Source organism: Ailuropoda melanoleuca, chromosome 8 (assembly GCF_002007445.2).
Source record: "Ailuropoda melanoleuca isolate Jingjing chromosome 8, ASM200744v2, whole genome shotgun sequence".
In the NCBI taxonomy this organism is placed as follows: domain Eukaryota; kingdom Metazoa; phylum Chordata; class Mammalia; order Carnivora; family Ursidae; genus Ailuropoda; species Ailuropoda melanoleuca.
The window spans coordinates 56,378,070-56,401,324 of record NC_048225.1 but is presented as its reverse complement, the minus strand read 5'-3'; the positions used below and the strand labels follow the sequence as shown (position 1 = coordinate 56,401,324).

General features: G+C 36.4%; 1 protein-coding gene across 6 annotated transcripts in view; it reads left to right on the top strand.

Annotated features, from left to right (window-relative positions):
- The window catches only part of NUP98 (nucleoporin 98 and 96 precursor), a 117,321-nt gene that overhangs the window by 28,436 nt on the left and 65,630 nt on the right, over positions 1 to 23,255 (top strand). The window contains exons 9-12 of one of the 6 annotated variants that reach the window (XM_011235754.3): positions 2,836 to 2,973; positions 4,036 to 4,099; positions 11,527 to 11,619; positions 18,107 to 18,247. In XM_011235754.3, coding sequence (XP_011234056.1) covers positions 2,836 to 2,973; positions 4,036 to 4,099; positions 11,527 to 11,619; positions 18,107 to 18,247 — 436 coding nt within the window. Of the gene's footprint in view, positions 1 to 2,835; positions 2,974 to 4,035; positions 4,175 to 11,526; positions 11,620 to 18,106; positions 18,248 to 23,255 lie in introns of all 6 variants that reach the window. The other 5 variants (XM_011235753.3, XM_002927987.4, XM_011235755.3 and 2 more) reach the window with 5 other exon arrangements.

Here is a 23,255-nt window from a genome sequence, read left to right as displayed (position 1 = left end):
AAAAAGCATTTTGACACCCTTTCATGATAAAAACACTCAACAAAGTATAGAAAGGAACCTAGAATAGCCAAAATTATCTTGAGAAAGAAGAAAGCTGGAAGACTCACATGTCTCAATTTTAAAGTTTACTATAAAGCAATAATAATCAAGACTGTGGTACTGACATAAAGCTAGACATATAGATCAGTGGAATAGAGTCGAGAGTCCAGAAGTAAATCTTCAAATTTATAGACAAATGATTTGCAACAATAAACCAAAACAATTCTCGGTGGGGAAAGAATAATCTTTTCAACAAATGGTACTAGGACAATTGGTTTTTCTTTTCTTTTTTTTTTTTTTAATATTTATTTATTTATTTTAGAGTGCATGAGCAGGAGGGAGGGGCATAGAGGGAGGGGGAGAAGCAGATTCCCTGCTGAGCATGGAGCCCAACAAGGGGCTATGTCCCACACCCCTGAGATCAGGACCTAAGCCGAAATCAAGATTTGGATGCTCAACTGACTGAGCCACCAGGTGCCCCTAGGACAATTGAGTTTTCAATTCATGAAAATGCAGTTGGAAAAAAAAATGCAGCTGAACCCTTTCTTCCCACTATTGTAGCATCTATACACATTAACTCAAAATGGATCAAATACTTAAATGTAAGAGCTGAAACTATAAAATTCTGACAAGAAAAGAAATTAGATAATGGTTTCTTAGAAATGACACTAAAAGCAAAAGAAAAAAAATAGATTGGACTTTATCAAAATTAAAACTTGTGGGGCAAAGGAATACCATCAAGAAAGAGAAAAGAATACCCACAGATGGTAGACAGTATTTGTAAGTTACATATTTTATGAAGGAGTTGTAATCAGAATATATAAATAACTTTAATGATTCAGTAAGACAATAACCCATTAAAAATGGGCCAAAGATTTGAATAGGTATTTCTTCATAAAAGATAAACGAATGGCTAATGAGCACATGAGGAAATACTCAACTCTGGTAGTTACCGGGAATGTGCCAGTCAACCACAGTGAGACACTGCTTCATATCCGTGAGGAAGACAGTAGTATTTTCAAAAACTTGGAGAAATTCGAAACCTTATACATTGCTGGTAGGAATGTAAGATAATACAACCACTTTGGAAAACAGTTTGGTGATTCCTCAAAGTGTTATACACAGAGTTACCATTTGACCCAATAATTGCACACCTTGGTATTTCACCAACAGAAATGAAAACACAAAAATTTGTACACAAATGATTATAACGTAGCCAAAATGTAGAAACATCTCAAATCTCTATTAATAATGAATGAATTTAAAAAAATGTGTATTTGTACAATGGAATATTATTCAGCCATAAATGAAATGATAAATGCTACAATGTGGTTGGACCTTTTAAACATGCCAAATTTAAACAAGCCATTCACAAAGGACCACATTTTATAGGATTCCATTCATACAAAATATTCAGAATGGACAAATCCATGGAAACAAAAAGTAGATTAGTGATTGATTGCCTGGGAATAGGGAGTTATTCTTAATGAGCCTGGGGTTTCTTTTTGGAGTGATGAAAATGTTCTAAATTTAGAGAGTAGGGAAATTGTATAAGTCTGAACATAGGAAAAAAACCTGAATAGTGAACTTTAAAATGGGTAAATGTTATGGGATGTGAATTATGTCTTAGTAAAGCTGTTTAAAAACACTGTCTGGGTCACCTGGGTGGGCTCAGTCAGTTAAGCGTCCAACTCTTGGTTTGGGCTCGGGTCGTGATCTCCGGTACATCTGAGAGAGCCCCACATCAAACTTCATGCTCAGTGGGGAGTCTGCTTGAGATTGTCTCTCCCTCACCCTCTGCTCCTCCCCACCCCCCTACCCCTCACGTGGGCTTGTGCGCTCTGTCTCTGTGTCTCTGTCTCAGATAAGTAAATCTTTAAAAACAAAAAATCCCAACACTGTTGAATTCTCAATTCAGCAATAGTAGTCCATTAGTGCAGTATTTTTTTTTGTTGTTGTTAACTAATGCATAAATAAAATACCTTCTTAAACATTGGATAATATGAACTTTGGTTATTTGAAATGAGTGTAGTTTCTCCTCTCAAATCAAGAAGACTTTGGGACGCCTGGGTGGCTCAGTCGGTTAAACGTCTACCTTCAGCTCAGGTCATGATCCCAGGACTCTGGGATCAAGTCCTGCATCAGGCTCTTTGCTCAACGGGGAGCCTGCTTCTTCTTCTGCTTGCTACTCCCCCTGCTTGTGCACTCGTGCTCCCTTTCTCTCTGACAAATAAATAAAATCTTTAAAAAAAAAAAAAAAAAAAAAGACGACGACGACTTTAACTTTACACTCCTGCCTCTGTCCAGATGGATTATTTCCGCTGATTGTTTTCAGTTACTTGATTCAAAATCCATTCCCCAGCTTGATATTGATTAGTTCTTTCGGCATAACTCTCTCAAAATGAAGCATTCTGTCATACCATTTTGTTTTCAGAGTTGCAACCCTCATGTTTCTTAGAGCACAAGAGTTAGTGTAAAGTCTTATTAGCTGCCCAGGACCTTGGAACTCATTGGACTTAAATGTAGATATGAATTTCTGGTCTTGTCATGCAGGAGCTGTGACATCTTGGGCAAGTTCTTAACTGCCCCGAGGTGGGATTTTTTTTTTTGTTGTTTCATTTTGGTTTTTTTAATGGCCCTCCTCATTAGGGTTGCTGTGAAGAAAAGAAATGCTGTATGTATTTAGCATAATGTATATCAAATAAACTTTTTAAAAATGGCAACTATTAATCTAAGACTTTCTTAAAGAAAACGGACTGTTGTAAGATATCTTTTAATGTAGATTACTTTTTGCAGGGTTTATTTGGAGTAACCCAAGCCTCACAGCCTGGAGGGCTTTTTGGGACAGCTACAAACACCAGCACTGGGACAGCATTTGGAACAGGAACAGGTCTCTTTGGGCAGCCCAACACTGGATTTGGTGCTGTTGGTTCGGTAGGTTTTTACAGTTGACTCTAATTTGAATATATGTATTTATTTGTTAAAGGAATTTCTAAGAAAGATTTAACTATCTTTCAAGTATTTTTACTGGATACATTATATGATTTGATACTGATATAACTAAAAGCTATGTGGTGCAAAAAAGAATAACCAGGTAACTTTAGTAGGTTAATTTTCAGGTAGTAAGTTCTTTTTTAAACTTCTTTGCCTCAATGCTTATGTACAGTTTACTTCTGATAGCAAAATATCACTCCAGTTGGTTAAATTGAGTCTAAATTGAAGTGCTTTCATTCTTAAAATTGGGTAATTTTTAACTCATATCTAACCTCTTTTTGGAGTGATAAGTCAGTATGATATTTGAGAATTAAATATTCCAAGTTACTGAAATTCTTGGCGGTCTCATGGTTTTCATGCATTTGGAGACTTAACTGAAATGTGTTCTTTGTTAAGTCATTTAAGTAAAAAACTATTTAGGAGTGCACTTGACCTAAAAATAATAGTAAATTCTGTATGCCTGCTTAAGTATATGAGAATCAGTATGAAACAGCCAATCTGTATTACTTACCCATTAAAAAAAGCTTTGAACGTGCTGTTGTATCTAATTTAAAAAAAAAAAAAAAAGGAAAGAAAAGAAAAATTCCAAAATGTGATTATCGTGGAAATTGAAATCTGTTATTTTCTAATTTTTCTTTGGGCAGCTAATTGAGGTGAGAAATTGAGAAAATTATATAATGCTTCAATAAATTCTTTTTAATAACCATTTTATTGAGATATAATCCATATGCCATACAATTCACTCTTTCAGTGTTCATAATTCAGTGGTTTTTAGTATACCAACAGATTGTGGAACTATCACCATAGTCAATTTTAGAACATATTCATCATCTTAATAAAAAGAAACCTCATACTCATTAGTAGTCACTTTTCATTTCCCCCCAATTACCTCAGCCCTGCTGTCTACAGATTTATCTATTCTGGACATTTCATGTAAGTGGAATCGCATAATATGTGTAGCTTTATACTACTAAAAATTTTCCTGTATTTTATTCTTTTTAGACCCTGTTTGGCAATAACAAGCTTACTACATTTGGAACCAGCACAACCAGTGCTCCTTCATTTGGTACAACCAGTGGCGGGCTCTTTGGTAACAAACCAACCCTGACTTTAGGAACCAATACAAACACTTCCAATTTTGGTACATATAAAAAGCAGGTTTGGCTCTCTTAAAGTTACACTGACTATACCACACATCATTCTCCTGATTCATATGATTGGGAATATTTAAAAATTCTCAGGTAAGCTGTGGCTTGACGTGAAGTACCAGAGGGAGAGGTTTAAAATCATGGGCTCGAGCTGACATACTTAGAAGAGATGTAAATTGCCATACCTCATTATTAGTCTCTTAACTCCCTGCTTTGGATAAAATGGGCCATTCAACACATGCAGTGGTACCTTGTAGAAAGTTGCTTCCCTAATGGTGATAGATTTTTTCCAAAATAAGGGAATACATTTTCTTTGGATTACCTCACCAGCAGTTGAGAAACCAGAAATGAAATACATTTGGTTGAAAGTACACATTGTTTTAGGCCAGGTTTCAAACAGGGAGGTAGTGCACAAATGAGATTTGATGATTTTTTTTTAATGTTTCTTGTTTTGATTCTTTGTTGCTGTTTTTTGAGATTCTATAACTTTTTTCTTGAGATTGCATGATTCTTCCTGAAAATTGAAGCTTTCTCTCAAGGTGCATATTTTTCATTGCATGTTTATTTTATTTTATTTATTTTTTTTTTTAAAGATTTTATTTATTGATTTGACGGAGACAGCCAGTGAGAGAGGGAACACAAGCAGGGCGAGTGGGAGAGGAAGAAGCAGGCTCCCAGCAAAGGAGCCCGATGTGGGGCTTGATCCCAGAACACCGGGATCACGCCCTGAGCTGAAGGCAGATGCTTAACAACTGAGCCACCCAGGCGCCCCTGATTGCATTTTTTTTTTTTAAATTTGGAAGATACAGATAAGATTGAATAATAATTAAAAAATAACCATATGCTGGAAAAATTAAACTTGTTTAATAGAAACATATTATTTTATTTTATTTTATTTATTTATTTTTTTAAAGATTTTATTTATTTATTCGACAGAGATAGAGACAGCCAGCCAGAGAGGGAACAGAAGCAGGGGGAGTGGGAGAGGAAGAAGCAGGCTCACAGCAGAAGAGCCTGATGTGGGGCTCGATCCCATAACGCCGGGATCACGCCCTGAGCCGAAGGCAGACGCTTAACCGCTGTGCCACCCAGGCGCTCCAGAAACATTATTTTAAATGTCTTCTGTAACTACCTAATTAAGTTCTTAATCAAATTTTAAACAAAATATTAACATAATTTGTGTTAAATCACATAAGGAAAGTTCATTTCATGACCAATATCTGTTAAAGAATTTATATGCCAGATACATTATTAGGCCCTGGGGGTATTTAGTGTGAGATAAATGAAAAGACATGGTTATTGGAGTGCCTGGCTGGCTCAGTTACACAGTTTTACACAGTTTTTCAGTTTTTTGAATGTTCTTATAGTGTACTGGAGAAAGAGTCTACATTAAGCATCCATTAGAAGGTGATATGTTTTTACAGAAATATATATGTGAAGGAAATAGGTACCAATTCCTAAATTTTTGTATTTAATTTGATTGATTTTTTTTTAATAAAGATTTTATTTATTAGAGAGAGCGAGCAGCAGAGAGAGAGGGAGAAGGAGGCTCCCCACTGAGCACGGAGCCTTATGCAGGGCTTGATCCCAGGACCCTAGGATCATGAACTGAGCCAAATGCAGGCACTTAACCGACTGAGCCACCCAGGCACCCCCAATTTGATTTTTTAAAAGATTTATGTATTTATGTTAGCACGAGCACGGAGGTGGGTGTTGGGGGAGAGAGAGATAGTCCCAAGCAGACTCTGTGCTGAGTGACCCAGAGATCATCATCTGAACTGAACCCAAGAGTTGGACACTTAACTGACTGCACCACCCAGGTGCCCCTTTAATTTGATTTTTTTAACCTTTTTTTATTATGTTGCTCACTCCTCCTTGTAATGATTATCGTTTCAACTATAATTCTTTTTGATAAAGAGTGGTTTTGAGGCAGTGGGCTTGGTTAGCATGTGTATCTATTTTGAGTGCTTGTTTCTTTTTTTTTTTTTTTTTTTTTTTTTTTTTAAAGATTTTTTTTAATTTCTTTATTTGACAGAGATAGAGACAGCCAGCGAGAGAGGGAACACAAGCAGGGGGAGTGGGAAAGGAAGAAGCAGGCTCATAGAGGAAGAGCCTGATGTGGGGCTCGATCCCATAACGCCGGGATCACGCCCTGAGCCGAAGGCAGACGCTTAACCGCTGTGCCACCCAGGCGCCCCTTGAGTACTTGTTTCTTATTTATAAAATTAAAATGGGAAAGATACTTAAGGGTTAAATTAGGGTTTTGCAGTCTTTTTCATCACTGTCACTCCTTCCCCCCCAAAAGCTTTGTAGACCATTTTTTTTTTTTAAAGATTTTTTATTTATTTATTTGACAGAGACAGCCAGCGAGAGAGGGAACACAAGCGGGGGGGGGGGGGGGGGGGGGAAGNGAAGAAGCAGGCTCCCAGTGGAGGAGCCTGATATGGGGCTCGATCCCAGAACCCTGGGATCACGCCCTGAGCCGAAGACAGACGCTTAATGACTGTGCCACCCAGGCGCCCCAGACCATTTTTTTCTTAATCATCTTCTCACCCTGTGAAATTTTAATACCACATGTGTTCTGTTTATCTGTTTATGTACGGTGGCCCCTTGGATGGCCATAAGCCATTATATAGCTATGATTCATTTAGCCCTTCAAGAACCAATTTTCCCTTCCTTTGAGAATGCATGGCTTTTTTTGTAGCATCCTTCATGTTCAGGAAAAAAAACAAAAAATGCACATTGTTTTTTTTCTGGGTGCTTATACAGGCTAAAATGATAAAATGGGCTGGACTTCTGAAATATACTTGATGTTCTTCCATCATTGAAGATTTCAGATTTGTTTGGAGATTTTTTGTTGTTGTTGTTTTTGTATAAATATATTTATACCCATGTTCTATGATTTCAGAGTGAAAGAGTTCATTTTTATCTAATAAGCCTCACTTGCTTAGTGATGAATCTTAATTGTCCTGATTTTTTTTTCCTTTTTTAATCCCCAGTGTTGACCTAGTGCCTGGCATAGAATTAGGTGTTCACTAAAACTTGGTTAAATGAATTAATGAGTGAATAAATGGGGCCCTAAGAGTAAGGATTCCGTCTAAGTCAGATGGGGGTTGCATGGTGGCAAGTTTTGTTCTACTCTTGGGTGAATTTAACATCCCATTACTATCCTTGAGGATTCCTATCTAAGTAAGGCTTTCTTTGATATTCTTGTTTTCTTGGGAAGCTGTCAACTTTGAGTTTATGGACAGTCTTCTGATTTGGAAATAAAGCATATAACAAATCTGGAAATGGGGTACGATTATACAAAGATTCAGAGCATCATTATATTATCGTTAGTCACACATCTGTTACGGGATTTTGTTTCATTCAGCTGCTGATTAATTCACAGAGTTAAAGGTTGGGGTACCTGCTGCTACAGTTGGTGTTGTGAAATCCTTAAGTCATTCTTCAGAGTCATCGACTCATTCTCTTAGTAAATAATTATTCCTGGGAGGGACAAGTTTAAGATGGAGTATAAGATAGTGTCTGAATTTCTGAATGAATGGAGGAGAACTGTTTCGGGAGAGGAGTTACGGTATGTCAACATTTGTGAGCAACAGTTTACGAAGGTTGATTCTTTGGGTATTGATAAGATGGTACTGGGTAATCAGTGATTCCTCCATACATATGGTTAAGTGGACAGTTTAGGAGCTATTTGTATATTTAAACATTTTTTTAAGCTCATTTTTCTAAATTGTGGTGTAATTGAAATATAACATTAGTTTCAGGTGTAGGACATAATGATTTGGTATTTCTGTGTATTGTGAAGTGGTCACTACAATAAGACCAGTTAACATCTGTTATCATACATAGTTATACTTTTGTGTGTGTGTGGGTGTGTGAGATGAGAACTTTTAGGATCTACTCTTTTAGCAACTTCCGAATATACAGGGCAGTATTAACTATGGTTACCATGGCTATATATTACATCCCCATGACTTGTTTATTTTATAACTGAAAGTTTGTACCTTTTGATCCCCTTTCACTCATTTCACCCATCGCTCATCATCTTCTATCTGTTGTGTGTATCTATAAGCTGTTTTTTTTCTGTTTTATAAGATTGCAAATATAAATGAGATCATGCAGTTTTTTTTCTTTCTCTGTGTGGCTTGTTTCACTTAGCATAATGCTTTCAGATTCCATCCGTGTTGTCAGAAATGGCAAGATTTCATTGTCCTTTATAGCTGAATAATATTCTATTATATATACATATACATCATTATCCGTTTATCCATCAATGGCTACTTAGGTTATTTTCTGTATTTTGGCTATTGTAAATAATGCTGCAGTGAATATTGTGGTGCATTTTTCTTCCTGGGTTAGTTTTTTTGTTTTCTTTGGATAAATACCCAGAAGTGGGATTGCTAGATCATATGGTGTTTATATTTTTAATTTTTTGAGGATTCTCCATACTGTTTCCCGCAGTGTACACCAGTTTACATGCTCACGAACGGTGCACCAAGGGTTCCCTTTTCTCCACATTTCCACCAACACTTATTTGTCTTTTTGATAATAGCTATTTTAACAGGTGTGAGGTGATATCTCGTTGTGGTTTTGATTTGCATTTCCCTGATGATTAATGATGTTGAGCATCTTTGCATGTCTTTTCTCCATCTGTATGTCGTCTTTGTAAAGAGGTCTACTCCGATCCTCTGCCCGTTTTTAATTAGATTGTGTTTTTGCTATTGGATTTTTTGAGTTCTTTATATATTTTGGATATTAACCTCTTTCTGATGTATGACTTCCAAATATTTTCCCCTATTCAGTAGGTTACCTTTTCATTTTGTTGATGGTTTCCTTTGCTGTACAGAAGCTTTTTAGTTTGATGTAGTTTATTTCTGCTTTTGTTACCTTTGCTTTTAGTGTCACATCCAAAAAATCATTGCAAAGACAGATGTTCAGGAACTTACTGCCTGTGTTTTCTTCTAGGGGTTTTATACTTTCAAAGGTCTTACAGTTCAAGTCTTTAATTTTTGTTCATGGTGTAAGATGGTGGTCTGGTTTCATTGTTTTGCTGTCCAGTTTCCCCAGCACCGTTAATTGGAGAGACTGTCCTTCCCTGTCATATATCCTTGATTCCTTTGTTGTAAATTAATTGACTATTAAATAATCGTCCTTAATTTTAATTTAAAAATTGTTTTGAAATAACAGAGTTGATCAACTTTTGTCAGTAAGAATCGGAGGAAATGTGTGGTATAAACAGTGTAAGTTGGGACTTAATTCCCTCGTGTGGGTTTGAGGTAGTTCACAAGTATCTTATTTTCTGCTGTTTATGGGGCTAGAAGTCCTTTCTGGTTAAATTTTAACTCAAAAAGAAAAAGTATCTCCAAGTATATTTTTTGTTTTTGTTTTTTTTTTCTTTAAAAAAAATTGTGCTTGAGTAGCAGTGCTCCCATTTTGTGGCATAGCTGTTAATTAGCACAGTTGAAGAAATTTTTAGTGAATGTATGAATGAAATGTATCAGATTATGTCAGAATCCGTGCCTTTTAAGTGACATTAGAAATACATTTTTTTAAAGATTTTATTTATTTATTTGACAGAGGGAGAGAGAGACAGCCAGCGAGAGAGGGAACATAGGCAGGGGGAGTGGGAGAGGAAGAAGCAGGCTCCCCACAGAGGAGCCTGATGTGGGGCTCGATCCCAGGACCCTGGGGTCAGGTCCTGAGCCAAAGGCAGACGCTTAACTACTGAGCCACCCAGGCGCCCCTAGAAATACATTTTCAAACTGTTTAAATTCTTAAACTTTTTTTCTTGATTTTATTGAGATAAGAATTCAAATATTGGCATGACTAAGTGTAATATTCTTAGTTGGTGATAGTGTCCTATATTTCAGGTTACTCTCTTTATTGTTACCTTTTGTACTTGATCCCCTCCATGATACCTTTTAAAAAGACTTCCGAGTGTTCCATGAACAAGGTTTGCTGGCCGATGATTGATTCCCCCCCCTTATCAAAAGAGATCAATGATGGGATGCCTGGCTGCCTTAGTCAGGAGAACATCCAACTCTTTCTCTTTCTCTTTTTTATAGATTTATTTTAGAGAGAGAGCGCATATGCACTTGAGTGAGTTGGGGAAGGAGCAGAGGGAGAGAATGCTCAAGCAGACTCCCCACCAAGTGAGGAGTCCAACGCAGGGCTTGATCCACAACCCGTGAGATCATGACCTGAGACAAAGTGAAAGAGTCAGATGCTCAACTGACTGAGCCACCCAGGTGTCCCTGGAGCATGCAGCTCTTGATCCAGGATCGTGAGTTCAAGCCCCATGTTTGGTGTAGAGATTACTTAATGATAAAATCTTTATTTAAAACAAAAAAAGATTAATGATATGCTCGTTGGATGTTTTGTTGATATTTAGCTCTAAAAGGAGTGCAGAAACTTCGTGGACATATCTGAACAAAAGGGAAATAATAGCGATAATGCAGTATAGGTGTCTTTTGGTGAAACCTGTGGCTTTTCAAGGGGAATCATAGGATTTTTCTGTGGATGGGAGGTCGTAGTGAAGGAGGATGATTTGTTTAACTCTCCATCATCTCTGATAATGAGACAGTTCAACACAAGAAAAGTTATTTATAGATTACCTTCTCTTTTAATATCAGCTAGTTGAGTCCTTGAGTGCTCCTATGAGCTGATTATGACACCATTGAAGTTCCTCCTGTGTGATCAGTTAGCCACACATTACTGCTCGTACAAGGTTCATCTGTTCAAAACCAAAGCTACTGTAGAGATTTTTATAGGTTAATTTCTATTAGCAAGAACCTTTAGCTTCAGTAAAGTGTTTTCGAGATTATCTTATTTTTAGTGTGTGTGTGTGTGTATATATATATATTTTTTAAAGATTTATTTATTTAAGTAATCTCTACCCATTGTGGGGCTCAAATTCACTGAGATCAAGAGCCACATGCTCTACTGACTGAGCCAGTTAGGCACCCCGACTGTCTTAATTTGTAGTGGAAGTTTGAGGAAATTCATTTTTCTTCTGTTAGACATGAAAAATAGGATTGAGGCTTTGAGTCTTACGAAGGGAATGTATACGCTCAAGCACAATCACTTTGCTTTAATGGATACTATCCTCTATTGACTATTTCAAGTATGAAACATTAAGTAGGAAGACTTTTGGGTCTGTTTATAGGCATCAAAATTAAAATTTTTTTAAAAAGGTTAAGTTAGCTTATTTACGATTTCTAAATATTCGTAACTGACAGGGTGCAAAGCTTAGAGTCAGACTGCCCTTTTAAAAATTCCCTATATAGGAAATTGAGAGCTGTGTTAAAAGTACAGTCCACTCATTCTTTTGTCCTTCTAGGTTTTGGCACAAATACCAGTGGGAGTAGTATTTTTGGAAGTAAACCAGGACCTGGGACTCTGGGAACTGGGCTTGGTGCAGGATTTGGAACAGGTAAGGAACTGTACCATGAGATTTAGGGAGTGACACAACTTAACTTTTTAATTGCCGGAACTTAAGACCTCTGTTTGATCATATACCTGGGAATAAGAGGCCTAGATTTGCATTTTCACAAGTGGACTTATAAAACATTCCCAGCAGTTTTGATTTACCAGGTTTTAAAACATTTGGACATTTTATCTTAAAGGTTATATGCTCCCTTTCTATAAAATGTTTGTCTTCTAATAGTTCCCGTCTGTCTGGGATTTTTAGTATTTAATGTGAGACTTGTTGATATGATGGCATTATTAACTTTCAGTTCCCTTGTGCTATCTTTGTTAACAGGCAGGCATTTGAGACTTTGAACTGTTAACCAAGTAAACTTTATTACACTAATAGTAAGAGAACAGTAGGAGCATTAGTTGAAGTAGTTAGCAAATACTCTGAGGTTTTATAAGGTCTGTGCATACCTCTCAATTGTTTCCACCTTGATGTAGAGCTGTCACACCTTTGTCTCTGTTCCTACTATTGATAATTTATTTTTTAGTGTCTTTGAAGACATTGACTCTTCTGCCTGCCAGATTGTTTTAAGCAATATGAGAGTGGTAGTGGTCATAAAATGAATAAGTGCTTCAGCATGTACAGTTCCAGCAAGTTTGTTGAAGCATATAGTTTTGTCTCTTTCCCAAGTCATCTGACCATGGGTGTGTGGTCATTTAGTTGCAAACCATTTATTTCCATGGTCTCCACTTCCACTGCCAGTTATTTTTTTCTTTGTTCCTATGCTCTGGTCATTTATCTGTCACCTTTTTTTTTTTTTTTTTATACTATTTAGCAATTTTGACACCCAGTGTGGGGCTTGAACCCACAGCCCTGAGATCAAGAGTCACATGCTCCATCAACTCAGCCAGCCAGGCACCCCTGTCTTTTCCTTTTTAATAGAACATTAAATTTTATACTCTATGAGCTGTACTCATTTTATACTCTATGAACTAGTTCTTTCCATTTTCTTTTTTAAATAAAAGATATAAGTGCTTCTAAAAAAATTCAGCACTACAGAAGTATTATGATAGGTCAACATATTTCAGTTGTGAAGTAACAGCCATTGAAAGTTTGGCATATCCTTGTCAGACTCCTTTATGTTTTGTATTTGTTTTTCATTTTATACATTTTTCAAACGTGTACACACATAACAGTTGTACATGTATGTGTTTTATGTATTTTTTATTATATTCTTAAATAGAAACCATATCCTACATAAGTGGTTTTTTAAACCAAAGACTGAGATATATTAGTTGGATGTAATATTTACATAATGGGCTACAAGCAGCATTTTAGGAAAAAGACTTCAGAATGGAAAAATCATTCTACAAAGTAAGGTTAAATATCATTTAATTTTTGTTTTAGTTGTGTGTGTGTTACGGATCTCCGTGTATTTCATATTGTGTGCCACGGTCAAAAATGTTTCAAACTGAAAGCAGCTGCCTTACATGGTATTCTGTATTTCATTTTTTCATTTCCCATGACATTTTGGGCATATATTTTTTTCTTTGGTCAGTATCTATAGATCTGACTTATTCTTTAAAGATAACTGTTTAGTATTCCATTGTGTTTATATGTGTGTATATAAATGTGACACATAATACATACACATCCGTAATTCAGTTTTCCCCTTTTAGTAGACATTTGAGTTATTTGATGTTATTAGCAGTGCAATAATGAAGATCTTTGTTACAGAATTTTGTATGTGTTAGTATTACTGTGGGATTGATAGTTGGAATTGGGTCAGAAGATAGATACATTTTGAATTTTGGTCAGTCTTGCTAATTTGCATTCTAAAAAGAGTGCCAGTATGAATTTCTCCTCTCATTGTATAAAAGTGCTCATTTTCCCCATGCCTTTCCATATCGTTAGACTTTATCATCTTTACATGCATGATAGTAGAAATTGGTGTATTCTAATTTGCACTTCACTGATGACTGGTGAAGGGAAAGCCTTATGTATGTTTATTGGCCATTTGAATCTTTTAATTCCCTATTCATAATATTTGATCATTATTTCTTAATCTGTTTTTGAGAGTGCTTTATATATTGTACATATTAACTCTTTTGGGTTGTATGGTAGGGTTTTAGTTGAACTTTTTAACTTATCCAAATTCTATCACATATATTTTGCAAGAAATAAAAATTAGAAAGCTCTAGTTTTTTGTGTAGTGTGAGCCCTGAACTTAAGCAGAGTATATCAATCAGTGTTCTCTTCTAATCCTGGAGGAAAAATTAGCTTTGACGCGGGCAAGTTATGAGCTTTTTCAGGGGTAGTTTTGACACTAGACGGTTTGTGAACCATAAACCTAAAGCTCAGGTAAGATGCTACTCTAATGTCTGTTTCGGATATTTCCACCAAGTCTTTTAAGTTTACCATTTAATTTTATGGTATCATCATGTACAAGTTTTATTTATTTATTTTTATTTATTTATTTTTTTTTTTAAAGATTTTATTTATTTATTCGACAGAGATAGAGACAGCCAGCAAGAGAGGGAACACAAGCAGGGGGAGTGGGAGAGGAAGAAGCAGGCTCATAGCAGAGGAGCCTGATGTGGGGCTCGATCCCACAACGCCGGGATCACGCCCTGAGCCGAAGGCAGACACTTAACCGCTGTGCCACCCAGGCGCCCCGTACAAGTTTTATTTTTATGTGGTTAAAGTTGTCATTCTTTTCTCTTTGGCTTCTAGGTCTGCAGGTTATTAGCAGTGCCTTCTCCTGTAGTTCAAGTTACATAACGTTGTAAAACGTTTTCTAATGCTATCATCTTCTCTTCCACAGTAATATAATATCTCAGCCTTTTTATTTATTTGAATATGTTCAGTTTTCCTTAAATAGTTCCACCTCAGAGACAACAGATAACATTTTTACTGCTGTTATGTAGCCCTCATTCATGCTTTGTATAAACTAAAACCCAAATACAATCAGTAAAGAATTTTACACCTCCAGCCTTAGCAGCAGTAGATCATGTAGGGAAATGAGAGTTCAGTGAACCACCGTGCATACACTGTTGGAATTCTCTTGATGATCACCTCTGCTAAAGCAGACTTTAGACTTTGAGAGCAGTGTGTCTGGAGACAGTTGTATGTGAATACCCATGTTTATGAACTCTACGTTTCATGGTATCACAAGTAGGATAGCGCTGTAGCTTTGGGTGATGTCTTTTTGGGACATTAGCTTAGTGGGTACTCCTGTGCACCTTTTGTTTTGAGTGATGGGGATTCATACTCCTTTTGTTTTGAGTGATGGAAATTCAGACTCCTACCTCAGCAAAGGTAAAATTTCCTATAACAAATTCTTCTGTAAAACATTTATTCTTTGGTATGCGATATTTTCTCCCCTGATGTGCTCAGACTAAGGAACACTCATTAAATCAAGGGAGTGTAAGTTTCTGATTTGACAGTGATACTGTCATTGGCACTATCAATAGTATGGCATTTTCTTGGTAGTTACTTGGTAATATTAAGAAATTTTAGTTCTTAAAAATTTTCTATGAAGTAATAAGTTTAAGGGTACATCTAGTAAAACTCATTGTTATACTAAGGTATACACAGAAAAATTTGCTCAAGGTAATAGATACCATAAATAAAATTAAATTTTAATGTTTATTAGGTCTCAAAAGGAATATAGCCATTTTCACTTTTCTCTTGAGCATCCTTGTAGTTTCTAGGGCCACTATTACTATGGTGCCCCCCATATATCTGATTTATGATTCCTACAACTAATTATAAGTCACCACATTTCATAAATGGACATTATGTTCCATCAGCATGTCCCTTAACTTGTGAACTATTGGTAGGTCTTTTCGTTAAGCAAAAAAATCCATTTGCATAATAGGAGATAGATCTGGATAAAATGCATGTTTTTCCATTAATAAATTGCAACAGTATGCAGGCGGATCACTTTATGACAGTCTCTTTCTGGGTCACCTGAACCTCCCAGTGTATTTTATATTCTTTTTTTGGGTTATTGAAGTAACACTGGTTTTTAGACTGTTTCATGGTTCTTTATCCAGGACTACTACAAAGGTGAGGGAAGTACACACCCATCCAGATGACAGATTTTTGTTTATCTTATTTTTTTATTTTTTATTTTTTTTAAAAGATTTTATTTATTTATTTGTCAGACAGAGCGCACAAGCAGAGGGAGTGGCAGGCAGAGGGAGAAGCAGGCTCCCCACTGAGCAAGTATCCCGATGCTGGACTTGATCCCAGCACCCTGGGATCATGACCTGAGCTGAATGAACCACCCAGGCATCCCTGTCTATTTAATATATTTGGGTTTCTTCTAAGTTTTTGTTCAGGGGGTAAGGAGGTATTTGTTATCTGGAAAAATAAAGAGTTCTGAAATTTGTGCTGTAAACTTTGTCCTTCAAGGGAAGTAATTTCAGTTTTTCTTGAAATTTTCAACAATTTCTAATGGTTTGGAACTTTAAAAGGAGCAGTCTTTCCTATTCCAAAGCTGGGCTTTGAGAGAAATAATCCATTGGCTATGTTGTTGTCTTCTTGTGAGGTTATAGGATTAAGAAATGTTTTGTCCTTTCAGTAGTTACCCTCACTAATTTATATTGTATGGATTCTCTGAGTATAGACTTCCTGTCTTTTTTTTTTTATTGCAATCTCAGAGCAGTTCATATTCAATATATATGTGTATTTTTAAGATTTTGCTTATTTTTTTAAAGATTTTATTTATTTGACAGAGAGAGACACAGCGAGAGAGGGAACACAAGTAGAGGGAGTGGGAAAGGGAGAAGCAAGCTTCCCACTGAGCAGGGATCCTGATGCGGGGCTCGATCCCAGGACTCTGGGATCATGACCTGAGCCAAAGGCAGACTCTTAACTGACTGAGCCACCCAGGTGCCCCAGATTTTACTTATTTTAGAGAGAGCGAGTGCGAGCGGATGCAGAGGGAGGGGAAGAGAGAATCTCAAGCAGGCTCCGCACTGAGCACAGAGCCCAACAGGGGGGCTCCATTTCACAACCCTGAGATCATGACCTGAACTGAAATCAAGAGTTGGAAGCTTAACTGACTGAGACACCCAGGTGTCCGTCAATATTTTTGACCTCTTAAGTATTCTGTCTTTGAAGTGATTTTTATCTCGCTCAAGATGCATTGTTGCATTAAAAGGAACTTTTTTCTTTTTTTAAGGATTTTATTTATTTGACACAGAGAGGCAGCAAGAGAAGGAACACAAGCGAGGGGAGTGGGAGAGGGAGAAGCAGGCTTCCCACTGAGCAGGGAGCCCAATATGGGGCTCGATCCCAGAACGCTGGGATCATGACCTGAGCTGAAGGCAGACGCTTAATGGCTGAGCCACCCAGGCACCCCTAAAAGGAACTTTAGATCATCTAAATTGCCAGTAACTTTTTGAGGAGGAGAGGATGGAAATTTTTAAAAAAATTTTATGTCAATAATTTATTCTATATAAATTCATCCCATTTTCACTGCCAACAAGATCCTTAAGCAAGATTCATTTAGGCTTTAAAACGTAAGTTTCTGTACTCAGTTTCTCCTTGGTGAAAATAAGTTTTTATTCTATCCAGTCTGATTTATGATGAAACGTGAGTCTGCTCAGTAAGCACATCACAAGGCATTTCGCTTTTCTTTTTTAAAGTTTTACTTATTTAAGTAATCTCTGTACTCCAAGTGGGGCTCTAACTCACGACCCCAAGATCAAGAATCACACGTTCTTCCAACGAAGCCAACCAGGTTCCCCTATAGCTTTTTATGAAACAAAATGTTTGTCTTGGTATAGTTTGCATGAGATAGTACATTTGAAAGTATTACTTTTGCTATTCAAAGATGTATTGGCTATGGTTTTCTGTAGTTTAGTCTGTATGTTAGTCAAAAAGATGACATTGTGATTGGTTCAGGTGCATATTTTGATTTGCAAATACTGAAATTTAAGGAGACTTGATTATTTTTTAATTCTTTCTAACTCTGTAGTACTGTAGTGTAGCAGTTAAGAACCCTAATTGTATTGTCCGATGCACCAAGGTTTGAACCTCATTTTCACCATTTACTATATTTGTGACATTGAGCTGATTACTAAACCCTCAGTTTTCTCATCTGTTAAATGTGGATATTTCCTACTTCAGGCTTATGAAGATTAAGTGGGATACTAGCTAATATTTAATGATTACTAGAATCTACCAGTCCTCTTGTAAATGCTTAATATATGTTTATTCATTTTAACCTTAGGATAAATATGTATGTATTACTATTTTATGTTACAGTTGAGGAAACTAAAGCACAGAGGGGTTTAAGTATTTTGCCTCTGATGTATATAATGTACTCAGCACAGTGCCTGGCAGTAATTAGCATTTACTGTATTACCTCTTGTTGAAATGAGTAGTCATTATGAAGTTTCCAAATGTATTATATTTTTAAGTAACTGACCTCTGGTATAACATTCAAAGGATCTCCTGTGGCACTTTTTCTTTCCTCTTGTCTCCATAGCTCTTGGTGCTGGACAGGCATCTTTGTTTGGGAACAACCAACCTAAGATCGGAGGGCCTCTTGGTACAGGAGCCTTTGGGGCCCCTGGATTTAATACTACGACAGCCACTTTGGGCTTTGGAGCCCCCCAGGCCCCAGTAGGTAAGTGTCAGTCACTTTAGAAGGCTTTACTCAGTTTATTTCTTGCTAATACTTGACTTGGTGACCTGATTTTTTCCTCTCAATCCATCCCACCCCTACCAAAGCAGTACACAGACACATATCATAAAACAGTCCCAGGCTTGTGATGGATCCTGGCCTTTTCTGCTTCCCACTCCCGGGCCTAGTCCCCTAAAGAGACTGCTTTGTTATGACTACTTTGTTTCCTGATACATAGTTAAGTTCCTATCCCTAAATGATGTGCTTGTGTTGCTGTGTTTTGCTTTATTTATTAAGTCTTAAGTAAATTTAACTTGTTAATGGTAGATGAGAAATAGAGCTCACTTATCACCTACCTGTGTGTTCTTATTCACTTCTCCTAATAGAGCTATGTTGCTAAATACCTTAAGTTTAGTTTTATGTATTGGAGTGTTTTTCATACTTCATTTGAATTACCTTTTCCTAGTTTTTGCCCTCTGTGCCTCCTACCTGTTATTATTTTTAACTTAAAATTAACTTTTTAGCTTAAATATCTTTTTAAAAGAAATCTGTTCTGTTGGAGATAAAAATAACTGGTATCACCTGGCATAAATAGAGTAACTGAGTGAATGAGAGAGAGCAAGAGAAAGTTAAGCTAGTCTCTGTACCATGAAGTCATCTCCCATACTGTCTGCCATGATCTGTGTACCACATTTGGATAAGCCTTTTGGAAATTTAAGCTATGTCCCTACGTACTGTTTCTTATTCTGTCAACTGAGAGACAGTATTTCTTGAGTCCCCTTGATCATGCAAGGGTATTAGTGCCCTTTCTTACCTTTCTTTCTTTCCTCATTTCTTCTTTTGCCATCTTTTTATTTTCGTATTGATAACAATGATAATGTATTCTGTCCTATAATTATTACCTTCATCTTTTCTCTGATTAAAGAATAATTTAAAAGTTGTAAATGTGAACACAGCATATTATTACAACTATGAAAACATTGCTGCCCAGCCACATACACCCTTTTTATACAGCTTTTTCTTTCTCCTAGAATTTCTGATTCTTTTTTCCTCTTAGATTACCAGCCCTTATCACCTTCCTAAACTGGTCCGAATTCTTAAGGATGGTGTCAGAATTCTTTTACTCTGGATACATCATCATTGATCCCTCTGTCCTTCCTCCTGCAGCAGTAGGATCTCTGATTATTCCCTAGGCCTTAAGCATTGCTCCTAGTATTCCCTTCAAGTCTACTCAGTGGGAACTGCTCTGTCTTGGGTGTAGGTTTTTCCCTTTTATTTATTTCTTGAATTATCCGGAATGTGATTTTAAGTAAAGTGTATATGAAGGGTAAACTTTGATCATTTATAGGTCTGAAAATATCTTTTTTTGTTCCTCATGCTTTAATGTTATGGAATTCTAGTGTGAAAATAATCTGTCCTCAGAACTTGGACTATATTCCTTGCATTAGCCATTATTTGATGAGAAGTCTAATGCCTTTCTGATTCTTGAGGTTTGTTCAGCTACTACCCCACAAGCATTTAGTATTGTCCCTTTGTCCTGAAATTTCACTAAATTGCTTATACCCTTTCTATCTTTTATTTTTAAGGTTTTTTGTTTTTTGTTTTTTTTTTTTTTAGACTTGGGGGAGGGGCAGAAGGAGAGGGAGAGAGAATATTAAGCAGGCTCCACACCCAGCCCAGAGCCTGACGTGGGGCTCAATCTCACAACCCTGAGATCATGACCTAAGGCAAAACCAAGAGTCAGACACCACCAGCTGAGCCACTCAGGTGCCCCCTTCCTGTCTTAATGCTTGATATTTAAGCTGCGTTTCAATTTTTTAGGAGATTTCTGAATACTTTCTAAATCATCATTTTGAATTTTTATTTTCAACTTACAAAAAATTCTTTCTCATTCTCTGAAAGTTCCTTTTGTCAGGCATCCAGTTCTTAGATGCAATTTTTTCTTGAAATTTTGTTAACTGGCATTAAAAAAATTCTTAAGGAATTTTCTGTGCCTTAAATCTTCAGATTATTTTTGCTTTGGTCCCACTCTTTAATGCTCTGTGATCTTTACCATTCATATTCAAGAATAAAATAAAAAGCTCACTGGCAATTTATGTGTATGAGTAGAGCTTGTTTACCAGTAAGTTTCCCCTTAAGGCAAGTAGTCCAGGAACCAGCTATTATTCAAGGGTCCTCTGATGGTTAGAATGCCACATGCTTAGCTCTGGGATGATGCAAGTACTGAAACTAGTTGCCCTTGTTCTTTCCATATGATAACTTGGTTTCATCAGAGGCACACTGTCTGATGTTTGGCTTATCTGTTGAGCATCAGTGATTAGGGGGATGAAGGTATGGGTGTTTTGTATATGTACTTTGCCTTGGTTCATCTCTTCTGCTTTCAGTCTCACTTCATCAAACTTGGTATCATTGAATCTCTAATCTTTCTGGGATTCTACAGGGCAGATATGCTCCACTTTGGGCTGTAATCCCCTATGAATGTACTCTAAGCTATACTTCACTCTATCCTGCTTTGTCATTCCTCTGTCTGCTTCTTTCCCCTAGAAATTTGTTGTATTTTCTCTTCATTTGTTACATCCCATTCTTTGTCATTGTGGGTTATATAGATATATTTCAATTTGTTCTAAACATAGATTTTACTTAGGGGCTCCTGGGTGGCTCAGTTGGTTAAACATCTGCCTTAGGCTCAGGTCATGATCCTGGGGTCCTGGGATTGAGCCCTGCATCGGGCTCCTTGCTCAGCGGGGAGTCTGCTTCTCCTTCTCCCTCTGCCCCTCCTTACCGTTCGTGCATGCACATGCACGCTGTCTCTCTTTCTCCCTCTCTCTCACTCACTCACTTTCTCCTCTCAGATAAATAAATAAAATCTTCTTTTAAAAAACGTATTTTACTGAGATCTTTGGTGTGGAGGTGAATTAGGATTCTAATTGATTTGTGTGAACGTTAGAACCAACTTTATCATTAAAAGTGAGATTTCCACTTTTATTTGTTTTCCTTAGTTTTAGTTGTTTTCAGTAGAAGGATGTATCATAAATATTGTAACCTGCCATTTTTACTTGGATAGTGTTTTGAATAGTTTGGGTTTTTTAAATTTTTTTTAAAGTTTAGTTATTTAAGTAATCTCTACACCCAACATGGGGCTTGAACTCACAACCCCGAGATTAAGAGCAACATGATCTTCTGACTGAGCTAGCCAGGCACCCCTTGAATGTTTTTTGATAATCCGTCTTTTTCTAAAGTCAATTAAAAAGTTCCTGACATGAGCATTTGATATTACAGCTACATAGGGTACTGTTACCACACATTTGAAAGTAGCTGTATTGCCTTTTAGAGTGTACATCTTTGCATCAGAGGATGTTAGTTGGAAGGTGCTTTAGAGCTTATGTGAGTGCTCTCTTACTGTGGGAGTTCCTCAGTTACAGTTTTCCAAATCAGTCTAGTCCATTGTTTTGTTCAGGTTGTTTAGAAACCAAAACATGCCTCCGTAGAATTTCCACTCAGTGGTTCTACTTTTACCTCCTAAGCTAAGCAAACCAGTCTGTTACAGTTTCCTTGCAGTAACCCTATTATCTTTCTTCCAGATAAAATGTCATCAGGTTTTTCTGTTCTCAGACTTTATTTTTTATACTTTCTCCTGTTCCTTTAATCATTTGATCATGATGTGGCTTTTCAGTATGTTTTCAAATTATTATGACCGGAATTGACTGTGACACAAATGGTAGCTTAACTAGTGCTTATGCTTGCTTGTTCTTATTTTTGCTAACGTATCAGCTCTCTTACCTATATTCTTAAATAATACAGTTAACTTAGAGAATACTTCATATTTAAACATACAGAAATAAAAACATCCTGTTCACACACTTTCCTAATTATGTTTGGATTTGTTAAAGGAGTTCTTACCCTTTTGAGTAAGCCCCGATGGGGTGACGTATTATACTTGTTAATGATGGGATCAGCTGGTGCAGGTCAGTGTTATTTTTAATGGATCGTTGCCTGTCAAATAACAAACTGACTAGTGAATATTAGAATTCTTATGAAAACTTCCAGGTTTTCTTGAGTCTCCTTGAATAGTCCATAGAATAACATTATGCTGTTATTGTGTGGCACTCTATACCGAAGCTACATTTTTATATTTTTTTCTCACTTATAGTCTTAAATTGGCTTTTGGAATTGATTTGTTGTATGCTCTTTAAATTGACATCTCCTCTGGGTTTCACAGTCTTGAGCAAACTTGTACTTTCCCCTTACATATTAGCATACAGTGTTTTAGTATTTAATTAATACATCTGATATTAAGAAAGCTTAATTTGACTAAGGTGGATTTACCACTTTTTCGTTAATTTAGCTTTAGATGTCTGTTCTGGGTTTTTTGTTGTTGCTGCTGCTGTTGGGGTTTTTTTCCCCCCTGTTGTATTAAAATTTTCCAAATGTTTTGTTTGTGGGACTCGTTTAATGTGGATTATCATATTATATTTCGGTGTTATCTTTGTTTTAAACACTTATAAAGGGCAAAAGTATTTTTCTTTCTAAAATGATTTAGGTATGATTTTATTTTATTTTTAATCAGTATTTTTGGAAATATTTTGGAAAGGCTTCTTCATCAATCAGTATAACACAGATAGTTGTGGGAGTTTTCTTGTTTTTGTTTTTTGTTTGTTTTTTACTGTGTGTGATTATAGATCATCATTCCTTGTCATTTCCCTAAATTGTGACTAATGATGTGTTTTTACAATTTAAAAGAAAATAAGACTTAATCAAGTGATATTTTTTCTTTCAATTTTTACTTGAATGTAATATGAATATTAAATGTAAATAATAAACATATAAGGACACCTTAACAGCCATTTTCATGTTTTGTATGCCACTTTCTTCCTCAGTAGTCTTAGTATACTTAATATTCTTTATTCTGGAATTTTTACTTACTAAATTAAATCAAAAATATTTCCTTATTTCCACTGTGAAACACATTGTCATTATTTTTAATAACTATTTAACCTACCGTGTTGATGTA